We start from the raw sequence: 12,944 nt of genomic DNA on the forward strand, positions 1-12,944 counted from the left end.
GGCTCTTTAGTAAACTGAATCTGACAGAATTATAGAGGATTATATCAGAGGGGAAACTGAAAGAAGGACAACCAGTAGGTCACTGCAACAGATCAAGAGAGAAATAATAGGAGAACTACAAACATGTAAGGCATTCCAGAAGAAAGAATAGTAAGTTAGGAAACTGATTTGATGAATTGAGATTATGGATGGTAATGTTGTTGTTGTTTTTGTTAGGTGCCATTGAGTTAGTTCTGACTCATAGCAACCCTATAGGACAGAGTAGAGCTGCCCCATAGGGTTTCTGAGATAGGACAGAGTAGAGCTGCCCCATAGGGTTTCTGAGATAGGACAGAGTAGAGCTGCCCCATAGGGTTTCTGAGGAGCAGATGGTGGATTTGAACTGTCGACCTTTTGGTTAGCAGCTGAGCTCTTAACCACTATGCCACCAGAGCTCATATGGATGGTGATGGAGGGGGTATAAAAATAACTTACAGGTTTAAACTTAAGGGGAGACACTGACACATCTAATATAAATAGAAAAGAGCAGATGGAAAAACGTATTTGACAAAAGATGGGTTAAGTTTTAAACATGCGCTTTGGGTGCTATGATAAGTCCATACGTATGTGGATAAATGGGAATTTGGGAGTTTAGGCGTGAGAACTCAGAGATAATAATAAGATAGTAAGCCAGCCAAGGATCATCCACTAAGAAAGTTTAGGGAATTGGATTGGATAAGGATGAGGAGCAAGAAAATGGAGAGCAGAGAATGAAAGAGAAATCCTTGGGTATTACATGCAAATGAAAGGTGAGAGGAAAAGAAGGAACCAGAAAAGAAGACAGAGGTTGTCCATCAAATCATTAAATACTAATTCTCTAAGAACACAAGGAGGAACAGACTCTTAACAGAGAAAATTTTGAACCTGACAATCGTTTAAAATCTAGTGTCAAGGGGCCTTAGGCAAGCACTAACAACGGTAGCAGTCAATCAATTCACAACACGTTGCTTGATTTGGGAAAGTGAAATATCTCCTTTCTTAACAAAGCAAACATTGTTCTTTACAAAAGCCCTGGAAGGAATACAGCTAAAGCATTTATGGTGAGAATTGTGTTACCTTAGGACAAAAGCCATTGCAAACACTTGTTCATTGACTCTTCTTTTGAACTTGGCAACTGATTGGTTGTGGGAGGTATAGAAGAGAACACAGTGAAATACCAATTATCTTGGGTTATTCAGGGAAGAAACCCTTCATGTTGCTTTGATTTTCTTTGTAAGGTAACTGAAAAATAAGGGGAAAAAAATTCCCTTTAATTTTTTAGTACTGAAAATGTTTCTGTAATGTCTAGGGTTGCTTTCTAGAGTAAGTAGTAATATGTAACTGCTTAATATAACTCACAAACACAGCTCTGTTCTCTAGCATTCTGGTTAATAGTCTATAAATTAAACAATATCCTTGATTCAAATTTAAGATTTAATAATAATGAGATTTATAAGGAATTTATACATAACATCTCCAGGTTTTTATGTTTTGCATTACAAAACTACAGATTTTTATTAAGTATATAAAGTATTTCCCACCTTTTTCTCTTCACTACTATGTATAGGTTAGACTACACAAATATACACATGATTTTGTTATTTGCTTCTTAAAGAAATCCCTTGTTCTACTGTGCCTTAGAACATACTTCAGTGTGAGCTAAATGTGGTAAGCTGGATGAGCTGGATGATAAGATCTTTGAGTTCAAGGGCCTTATTTATTCTTTTATCTCTTATGTTTCCATTTGTCGCTTTGCTTTTGGTAGTTTCCATTTTCCTTACAGGAGTTTTGTTTAGAATACTGATTGTTTTCTGGCTACTAAATAGTTGCAAAGCAACATAACCTATTTAAACAGGAAAAAAAAAAAAAAAAAAAAGAGGTTATATAGAAAGTCCAAAATAGGTTAAAATTGATGCCCAAAAATCTGACCTATGATAAGCATTGCATTTCAAGTTTTATATCAAACACACAGCCAGACGCATATAAAACAATAGGGGTATTCCTAGGTATGGCTAAAAACTGCAGCCACAAGGGACTGACAATCAGCGCAAAGGGGGCTCTGAAGGAACACAGGCTTATAAGAAGGAGCAGCAGAGGCAGAGAAGTAAACACGGATGGCATACAACATCTGAAAAGCAAAGAACATTCCCTGTGGATATACACTGGGAAAGCAAGTATCTTTTCAGTCATTCAGAGAGTGATCTGCATAGGTGTCAATTTCTATAATCAAAGAAAAATACATTAAGAAATGTGTAATCAAATGTCTCAATGCCAAAATGAAATGCTTACACTGGAGCCAGGTATTCACAGACTAAAATTTGTATTGCAAGATTTAGTTTGAAAGCATTTGAAAACAGTCAGTTCATAAGAGAAAAAGACCTAATAAATATTATAGATACAAATGGAGCAATAAAATTATTCATTGGAAAAACAAACCTGGGAAAATGCCCTAAACACTGTTAAAATTAGAAAACAAATTTATCCAGTGTTCCAGCCTGACTTACTCCACTAAATCCTTCATTATATGTACTCATTATAACATAGCAAGAGCGTAGTTTATCTTTGACATCCTCGGCACAACTCTTACCTTAAGGTTCTATAGTCCTAGGAGCAAAATGAATCTTAATACAGGCTTTTGGGATTTCTGGACCTTCAAGGAAGTTTGTGTCATTTATGCAGGGAGCTAGGCACAAGTTTGACAAGTGTGGAGCAGGGGATATGTATAGATGAATAAAGAGAGGTTCTTGAAGTAGAGGGTCCTCCAAATGTGTTGGCACAAAGGAGAGCCTTCAAGAGAAACTGGGAGTTGGGCAAGACACTCTAAATCTATGAAGACTTTCCTCTTGGAGAGGTAATGATAAAAGGAACAGGAGGAATGCTTCCCAGAATGTCAAGCTGGATATTTTTAGGATTCTTCAGATGGAAAGAATTTGGATAGATATCAAGGAGATGATAATATTTACTCTTTTATTATCTATCAGTCTGTCTCTCCTTTCCTTGCCACATAATCTTTTCACACCAAAGCTAAATTCCTCTCACTTTCAAGGCACTCCATGAACAGACCACACCTACCTCCATTTGTTTCTTTCTGTGCTTCATCCTGCCCTCCATTCCACTAGGCTACATCCCTCACTATTGTATGGGCAACCATGGCAGTTGCTACCTTCTCTTTGGTTCCTTTCCCATGGAAGCCAACTTTCCCACACTTACTAATCAAATCCCACCCTCTCATATGACACCTACCTTGCCTATCTTAGGATTGCATAACCCATTGTTGTCCAATCATGATGATTCTATAAGACAGAATAGAACTGCCCCATAGGGTTTACAAGCCTGTAAAGCTTTCTCCCTCAGAGTGGCTGGTAGGTTTGAATGGTTGACCTTTCGGTTAGCAGTTTAGCACTTAACCACTGCACCACCAAGGCTCATTTTTTAAACTCTGACATCCTACACTGCAAAGCTAAACTCATATAAAACATTTTAGTTGACACACGTAATTCTCTATTCTATTTCCCTTCCACAAACATTTATGAAGCAGTAGTTATCCACCTGAATTTAGAAACCATCCCAAGAATAGATTTGATACATTGAACACTAATGACCAAAGACCAGACAAGTTGTGGAATGACATCACCCATGAAGAAGGCAAGGATCATTAAAAAGACAAGACAGAAAAAAAAGACCTAAATGGATGTCAGAAGAGACTCTGAAACTTGCTCTTAAATATCAAATAGCTAAAGCAAAATGAAAAAATGATGAAGTAAAGATCTGAACAGAAGATTTCAAAGGGTGGCTCAAGAAGACAAAGTATTATGGTGACATGTGCAAAGACCTGGAGATAGAAAACAAAAAGGGAAGAACACTCTCAGCATTTCTCAAGCTGAAAGAACTAAAGAAAATATTCAAGCCTTGAGCTGCAATACTGAAGGATTCTATGGGGAAAATACTAAATGATGCAGGAAGCATCAAAAGAAGATAGAAGGAATACACAGAATCACTATACCGAAAAGAATCGGTCGATGTGCAACCATTTCAGGAGGTAACGTATGATCAGGAACTGATGGTACTGAAGGAAGAAGTCCAAGCTGCACTGAAGGCATCAGCGAAAATAAGGCTCCAGGAATCAGCAGAATACCAGTTGAGATGTTTCAACAATCAGGTGCAGCACTGGAAGTGCTCACTTGTCTATGCTAAGAAATTTGGAAGACAGCTACCTGGCCAACCGACTGGAAGAGATGCATATTTATGCCGATTCCCAAGAAAGGTGATCCAACTGAATGTGGAAATTATTGAACAGTATCAATAATATCACATGCAAGCCAAATTTTGCTGAAGGTCATTCACAAGCAGCTGCAGCAATATATCCACAGGGAACTGCCAGAAATTCAAGCCAGATTTAGAAGAGGACATGGAACCAGGGATATCATTGTTGATGTTTGATGGATCCTTACTAAAAGCAGAGAATAACAGAAAGACGTTTACTTGGGTTTTTATTGACTATGCTAATGCATTTGACTGTCTGGATCAAAACAAATTATGGACAAAATTTCAGACAATGGAAATTATGGAACACTTAATCGTGCTCATGAGGAATCTGTACATGGATCAAGAGACAGTTGTTCAAACAGAACAAGGGGATACCGCATGGTTTAGTCAGGAAAGGTGTGCGTCAGGGTTGTAACCTTTCACCATACCTATTCAATCTGTATGCTGAGCAAATAATCCGAGAAGCTGGACTATATGAAGAAGAATGGGGCATCAGGATTGCAGGAAGACTCATTAACAACCTGCATTATGCCTTGCTTGCTGAAAGTGAAGAGGATTTAAAGCACTTACTGATGAAGATCAAAGACCACAGCTTTCAGTATGGATTATACCTCAACATAAAGAAGACAAAAATCTTCACAACTGGACCAGTAAGTAACATCATGATGAACAAAGAAAAGATTGAAGTTGTCAAAGATTTCATTTTACTTGGATTCACAAACAACACCCATGGAAGCAGCAGTCAAGAAATCAAAAGATGCATTGCACTGGGAAAATTGAATACAAGAGACCTCTTCAAAGTGTTAAAAAGCAAAGATGTCAACCTGAGGACTAAGGCGCACCTGGCCCAAGCCATAGTGTTTTCAATTACCTTATGTGCATGAAAAAGCTGGGCAATGAATGTATAAGGAAGACTGAAGAAGAATTGATGCCTTTGAATTGTGCTTTTGGCAAAGTATATTGAATATACCATGGACTGCTAAAAGAGTCACCAAATCTGTCTTGGAAGAAGTCCAACTAGAATGCTCCTTGGAAGCAAGGATGGCAAGAATGAGTCTCACATACTTTGGACATGTTGTCAGGAAGGATCAGTCCCTGGAGAAGAACATCATGCTTGATAAAATAGAGGGTCTTGAAACAGAGGAAGACCCTCAATGAGATGGATTGACACAGTGGCTGCAATGATAGGCTCAAGCATAGCAACGATTGTGAGGATGGCGCAGGACCCGGCAGTGATTCGTTCTGTTATGCATGGGGTTGCTGTGATTCGGAGCTGACTGGATGGCACCTAACAACAACAACAGTTATCCACTAGGTGCTTGTACACATAGATACTGTGCATGCAGTAATAAGCAAGCTTTCTCAAGGAAATTTGAATAGAGTAAGACACAAATGAAAGCGGACTTTAAATTTTGTTTTTTTTTAATCAAATGTCACTAAGATTATTTTGTGCTTGTAAGCCTTATCTTATGCTCTCAAGTTTTTAGAGGACAAAGAATTTTGGTCTCAATGTCTTTTACAGGTGTTTGCAATTCAAACGTTAGGATTCCATGCTGTTTTTCATTTATTCTAGCACAGAATGTCTCAAAATATTATTAAAAGGGTAATAAAACAAAAATCCTCACAATTGAACCAATAAACATCATGATAAATGGAGAAAATACTGAAGTTGTCAAGGATTTCATTTTACTTGGCTCTACAATCAACACCCATGGAAGCAACAGTCAAGAAATCAAATGACTTATTGCACTGGGTGAGTCTGCTGCAAAAGACCTTTTTAAAGTGTTAAAAAGCAAATATCACCTTGAGGACTAAGGTACGCTTGACCTAAGCCATGGTATTTTCAATCACCTCACATGCATGTGAAAACTGGACAATGAATAAGGAAGACCAAAGAAGAACTGATGTCTTCAAATTATGGTGTTGGCGAAGAATATTGAATATACCACGGATTGCCAAAAGAACAAACAAATCTGTTTTGGAAGAAGTACAGCCCGAATACTCCTTAGAGGGGATGATGGTGAGACTTTGTCTCACATACTTTGGACATGTTATCAGGAGGGATCAGTCCCTGGAGAAGGACATCAGGCCTGGTAAAGTAGATGGTCAGCAAAAAAAGAGGAAGACCCTCGATGAAATGGATTGACAAAGCGGCTGCAACAGTGGGCTCAAGTATAACAACAGTTGTGTGATGGTGCAGGACTGGGCAGTGTTTTTTTTTTTTTGTATTTTACATAGGGTCACTATAAATCGGAATCGACTTGAGGGCACCTAACAATAACAACAATACCTTCGACCAGTCTTCCAAACTGCACTGCAGGGCAGTTTTCTTACAGTTTCTCTTTCTCTTTTGTCTTCCCTCACATTTAATTAATTAACCACGTGAAGTTGACTTAACCTCCTATAATTTTCTCAAACTCACCTATCTCTCTCCATCCCATTCCCCTGGCCTAGGTTCCTACTCTAGTCATTGTGTCACTTAACCAATCACACTTTCTCCATTCTTCCCCCATTTCAGTCCCTTCTCCACAATGTTTCAGAGTCATTTTTATTAGACGCACACCTGGCCATATCTCTTTCCTGCTTAAAGCTGTTTGATGGCTATCTATACTTTGTACATAAAACCTATTTAGCCCTTCATGAGCTATTCCCCTACTTTCTTCTCCAGGCTACCTGTGCCTACCTTGAATAGTTTCAACCTTCAGGAATGTTGAAGTTCTTAAACTCACCACACATTCCATGTTCTCCCACCTGTATTTGTTTATTCTATTCCTCTACCTAGAATGATCTCCTCTCCTTTGCACTTTTTAGGTGATGTTATGATTTAAAGGTTGACCTTGAGTATATAGTCTTCTACAGGACTCTTCCAACACAATTTATTCCTTGTCTCTCAGTCCAATCTCTAGAATGGACTAGGTAAATTTCCATCTGTTTATACACCTACATCATTGAACTCTAGAGTAATTGTCTCGCTGCTAAATGACTGTTGGGAGTAAGACATCCCTTAAGGGAAAACGTGATGGTTTATTACATCTTTGCAATTTTACCACAAAGCACACTTCCTGGCACAAAGGAAGTTTTCAGTAATTACTGAATGAATGTACAGACTAAGTACTCAAATACTTGTTGGACTAATTAACACCTGGTTCTTTGGAGAATAATCAGTCAGAACTTTATGGTATTTTATATGTCTAAGAAGAAAAATAATAAGCTTTATTTCATTAACAAAAAATAAAGGTATTTTAAATTAATATACCTCATGGGCAGAAATAAACACAATTAGTGTACCCAGAATTTGTCTGTGGCATCTGATGTTTTCCTCAAGCTTTCTATCTAAGATAGCTTTAAGCTAATAGTAGGTACTTAAAAAAATTCATCATTCCTGTCTGATAGTTGTAATTATGTTGATCTTCAAACAATTGTTTAATAATTTTTCTTTTATTTCTTTCAGGATTACCCAATGTTAACAACTTTTTAAATTACACACACATACACAAACATATGCGTATACATATATATATACACATATATGTATATACAATTTAAAATGGAGTCCAATGTGGTCTATACGGTATTCTGTGATTTGATTATTTAAATGGGAATACTGCTTTTAACTTTCCAATATTACATCAATTATATCTCTAAAATTTTTAATTAAATTAAGTTTAAATGAATACTGAAATCTATTATAAGATCTACATATTTAGAATTTTCAAATTAATATATCTCATAAGCACACATAAACTGATGGTCTTTTGCAGATAAACACAACATGTGAGTCAGGAGTTATTTTAAATACGTCCTTTAAGTTATTTTCTGAGATAAATAGAATGCATGCAATTTACACATGGAAAGTTGATGGGGCAGTGATATACATACAACTTAGAATGAGATAATATTTAGTATCAACACTGAAAAACCCTGATACTATGCTGATGTTATTTAATCTAAATATTAGGTCCTATATTCTTATTATATATGACCAAATTATTCAAACATAAGTGATAATATGATAAAGAGAATAACAGAAAGACTTCATTCAGAAATGTAGTGACAGGAAATCAGACATTTTTCATAGCACAGGTTATACCAGTCCATTCCTGAACATCTCGACCTGAGTTCCAAGCAAGAGTTCCACAATGGGCAAATATGGGCATATTATATTATTTTAACTGCAGTTTTAATGTTATTTAAAATATATGCATAGACAGAATTGAGAAGATCTTTCAGAAATATTCTAACTGAAATTCCAAAATTTTTCTCTAACATAAGGGAAAGCCAGAGTGAGAAAAAGGTGAGGTGAAGATCCAACTATGTGTTCATCAGTTCCTTAATATTTTAACATTTTCCTACTACAATACATGTAAGTAAGAAAACTATCCTTAATCATCAGAAAAGAACAGCTTTGAAACGGAATAACCAGAACGAAAACATTGAGAATGTTCACGAATTGTGAAGAATATAAGGAATGTCACTGAACAATTTGTGTAGAAATTGTTGAACGGGGACCTGAACTGCTGTGTAAACCTTCAGTGAAAACACAATACAGTATTGTTAAAAAAGAAAAGAAAAGAACATCTTTAACAACACCCAGTTTTACATGATAACATTGTTAACATACACTCTTTGATGGTGAGTTTATTTAGATGAATCTATATCATGGTGATGAAGTCATACTTAAAAAAAAAAAATTTTTTTTTTTTTTTAAGCAGTTACTAAATGGTTATAAAACTGATACCTTCACGAGCTTATTTTACTAAGGGCGCAGTGCAACAGCACTAGGAAAACTTACATACTGTTTTCGCCGCATTAGTAAAGTACTTGAGGATTAGATTCTGAAGAAATACAACTGTTCGGCTGCTGCTTATAAGGTTTTTCACTGGTTGATTTTTCAGAAGTAAACAGACAGGTCCTTCTTCCTAGTCTGTCTTAGTCTGGAAGCTCTGCTGAAACCTGTTCACCATGGGTGACCCTGCTGGTATTTGAAATACCAGTGGCATTGCTTCCAGCATCACAGCAACATGGAAGCCACCACGGTACAACAAAATGACAAAAACAGGTTTGTTGTTGGAGAAATAAACTTTCTGGTTAGGTACCAGCATGTCATGACACTCAAGCTACCATAAATATATCCAGTCTTCTATTTTCATTTCCGGTTCCAAGGAAAGGCCATATTTTAAATGAGGGCACTTTGGTAAAACACACATCTGCTTAATAACCCTGCTGTCAAGTCGATTCTGACTCAGAGTGAGCCTATAGGACAGAGTAGAACTGCCCCATAGGGTTTCCAAGGAGCGGCTGGTGGATTAGAACTGCTGACCTTTTTGGTTGCTGTTTGAGCTCTTACCCACTGTGCCACCAGGGCATTTAGTGGTGAATAAAATAATGATTTAACATAGGATTTTAAAAAAAAGAATTCAAGGCAAAATCCATTATCTTGCAACATTACTACAGGAATGCTAATAGATTAGCTGACCTGTGATGTACTGTGACAGGCATTATCTAGGTCAGCATAGCTTAATTTTTTTTTTTTTTAACATCTTGAATGTAGAACGTTCAAGTTTGCGGAAGACGGCAACTGCTCCAGAGATCCAGTTACTCTGAAGGCACAGCAAGCAGGGATGACAGAAAATAAGGCAGCAAGTCTTGGAGTAAGGCGGAAGAAAAATATATGGAGGAAAAGGGCTATGGAGCTGATAACCTCAGATCCACGCCCCAAATCACCCAGGCACCTGACCTTCAAAGTAGGGCTAAGGTGTGTTGTATCAATAAAATAATGATGACATCAGTAATATTAGATGGATGATGCTGGTGATATTCTACCACTTACACAGGCCAGGCACTGTGCCTTGGGCTTTACATAAATCTCATTTATTGGTGTCATTGCAACAGTCACCTGTATGCTTACGTAAATATAAATGCTTAAAATTATAACAGCACTTTTTGTGAATATATAAATGAGCAAATATTTCAAAATTTATTATTTGAATCATTAGGGTTTTCATAAAGAACTAACACACAAGGTTTCTTTTTCTTTTTTTTTTAAAGTAGAAAGTATATTTTGTAGGCCTTGTAATTCTATATTCCATTTGCTATATTTAAGACATTTATGAAAAAGATATAGAAGTTACCATAAGGCATGGATCTGACCAACTGTCATTATCCAGTCCAAAATGGCAAAAAGTAGATGGAATGATTCACTTAGAACTATAAACGAAATAAAGCATTGAAAGAAACTGATGCAGTACATCTGGGTACTTCCTGTCTGGAAAAAAAAAATGAGTTCTAATAAATATGAAAATAGTAAGGACCTCATCAATATTTTTACAAATACCTGCTGTGTAATGGTACCAAAAAAGGCACTGCAGAAGTAAAGAAGAAGCAAACAATTAAATTTTATGACACATCTGAGCCAGTTAGAGACAAAACTCACTCTATCCATGTTGACAAATGCCGTCATTTATCTAAATTCTACATTTCCATCCTTACTGTCTTCTTCCATAAGACAGTAAATTTGACGGTAGTAAGCAGTCTTTGGCTAAGCATGTGGGCTCAGAAACTAGACCAATCTGATTTGGATACATACTCCTTAATAGTTGTGTGGTATTGAATGAGTCTCAAAACTTTCTTGGGCCTTGTTTTTCCCATGTGTGAAATAGGTATACTAATGTTTCTTTCACTTATATAAATACTTGTAAAAGTGCCAGCTCATTTGCTAGGCAATACTGACTGCTCAACATACATGTGAAAAAGAAATGAAGGCATTCCCGCTCTTGAACTGTTTACCTATTTTTCAGTCTTTTTTAGTCATCAGTTTGGTTCGTTAGAACTTTCCCTGGCTTTCTATTCAGCTACTGAGTTGGACCAAAATTCAGACCCTATGCCAAAGCCCTTCCCTTACATGCTTCCCATTATCTTGGGACCTCCGGCTTTTGCCCAGGTTATCTGATCAGTCTACCCCTGCTTACAATTGTAATCTTTGATATGAGTCTCTTGACCAAGTTCAGCAAAGCCTTTATGTCTATTTAAAAAAAAAAAAAATCCTCAAATACAACGTTCCTCAGCAAGCCTTCACCCCAGGAGGGAGCTGTGACTGGAGTCTTAAGTATGGGCAGAGTGAAGGGCAGAGGCAGAAGACAGGGCTGCTGGTGTAGTCATCAGTGATGGACACCAAATAGTTAAGGCTCTCCTTTTTCTGGGCAAATGGTAGGACTATATTTCCTGTGCTTTTTGAAGTTAAGTACAGCCAAATGACTTTCTTTGGCCAATAAAACATGAACAAAATAACTTGTCATTTTGGGGCAGAAGTTTTAAGAATCGGTAAGTGATTCACCACAGTCGTCTTTTCTGCTGGCGGGGCCTCTGGAAATATTCCAGATGGTGCATGTTTAATCAGCCTGGGACCTCGCTTGAGAACAACATGGAGTAAAGACACAGCTCATCATGACACGCAGCATGAATGAGAAATTCTTTTTTTTCACTTTAAGCCACAAACTTTGAAGGCTGTTTATTTCTACAACATAACCTCACCTACCTTGAATGATACAAAACTGTAATGGTTAAGAGCACAACTGTTCAAGCCTCAGCCCACCACTTATTACATGTACAACTTTAGGCTACTTACTTACACTATTTTTAAATACGTGACTCAGAGCTATTTGTTTTCCTTTAATAGTCTCATCCCAGTAAAATGAGGATGATACTACCACCTAATTCATAGAGTGAAGGAATAACATGATATTATATGTAATGTGAATAGAACTATGACTAGTACATAGTATGCACTATAACCAAAAAATGTCTGCAGTTCAAACCTACCAGCCACTCCTTGGAAACCCTATGGTGCAGTTCTATTCTGTCCTCTAGGGTAACTATAGGTGGGAATTGACTTGACAGCAAGGGACTTTATATGCTACTGATCAACAAAGACTAGAAAGATAATATCCCAGACCTAAAGGAGCTTAAAATAAATCATACATAAAAATAACCATCTCATGGTGATAAGTACAAGAAGGGAGATAAAAACAAACTACTGTGGAATTTTAGATGAGAGAAATTGTTCCTTGCATGAGAAACAGAGAATACAAGGTGGATGGTGTTAGATTTTCACTGGACCTTGAAAGACAAAGAGGATTTAAAGGAGTAAAGAGGAAAAGGATTGGAGAGTGAGGGTGGTGAGAACATTTCAGGAGAAGAAAGTAGCATGCTGTAATTATTTGTGCATTTGTAATAAGAGTATATGTGGTAGAATATTAATTTGGCTCTACAATCTTCAGTCCTCTGTCCGTATGCCAGTGCTCTTCATTCGATGTGGTCAAGATCAGGACGAGGGCAGCATCCATTTTGTTTTTCTTTTTACTACAGCACCTCTTAATACTGTGAAATATATAAAGGATCACTTAATAAATGTTCTCACTGGAGATTACAAATATGAAGATCTTAGTCTCTTGACATGAGAAAGAAAAACGACTTCTCTTGAGATTAAACCCCAAAGGAACCATTGGAAGTTTTAAGCATCTCCCTGAGTTTAATTGCCTTAGCACGTACCGGTGTTTCCACAGGTGGAATATATGACTTGTATAATTCTCTGTACAATCTGGGTCTTTGAGAAGAGCCCATTTCAGAGCCTCTGCACATCTGTGTAAACACACATTTGAACA

General features: G+C 37.0%; 1 protein-coding gene across 3 annotated transcripts in view; it reads right to left on the minus strand.

Annotated features, from left to right (window-relative positions):
* Positions 1-12,944, minus strand: part of PRKG1 (protein kinase cGMP-dependent 1) — a 1,427,928-nt gene that overhangs the window by 428,516 nt on the left and 986,468 nt on the right. The window contains exon 1 of one of the 3 annotated variants that reach the window (XM_049855706.1): positions 1,096-1,208. The exons of the other annotated variants lie outside the window; for them this stretch is intronic. Within the exon in view, the coding sequence (XP_049711663.1) occupies positions 1,096-1,112 (17 nt within the window). The 5' untranslated portion in view covers positions 1,113-1,208. Of the gene's footprint in view, positions 1-1,095; positions 1,209-12,944 lie in introns of those variants that run through there. 3 annotated transcript variants of the gene reach the window in all.

The sequence above is a fragment of the Elephas maximus genome, chromosome 16, assembly GCF_024166365.1.
Source record: "Elephas maximus indicus isolate mEleMax1 chromosome 16, mEleMax1 primary haplotype, whole genome shotgun sequence".
Lineage (NCBI taxonomy): Eukaryota > Metazoa > Chordata > Mammalia > Proboscidea > Elephantidae > Elephas > Elephas maximus.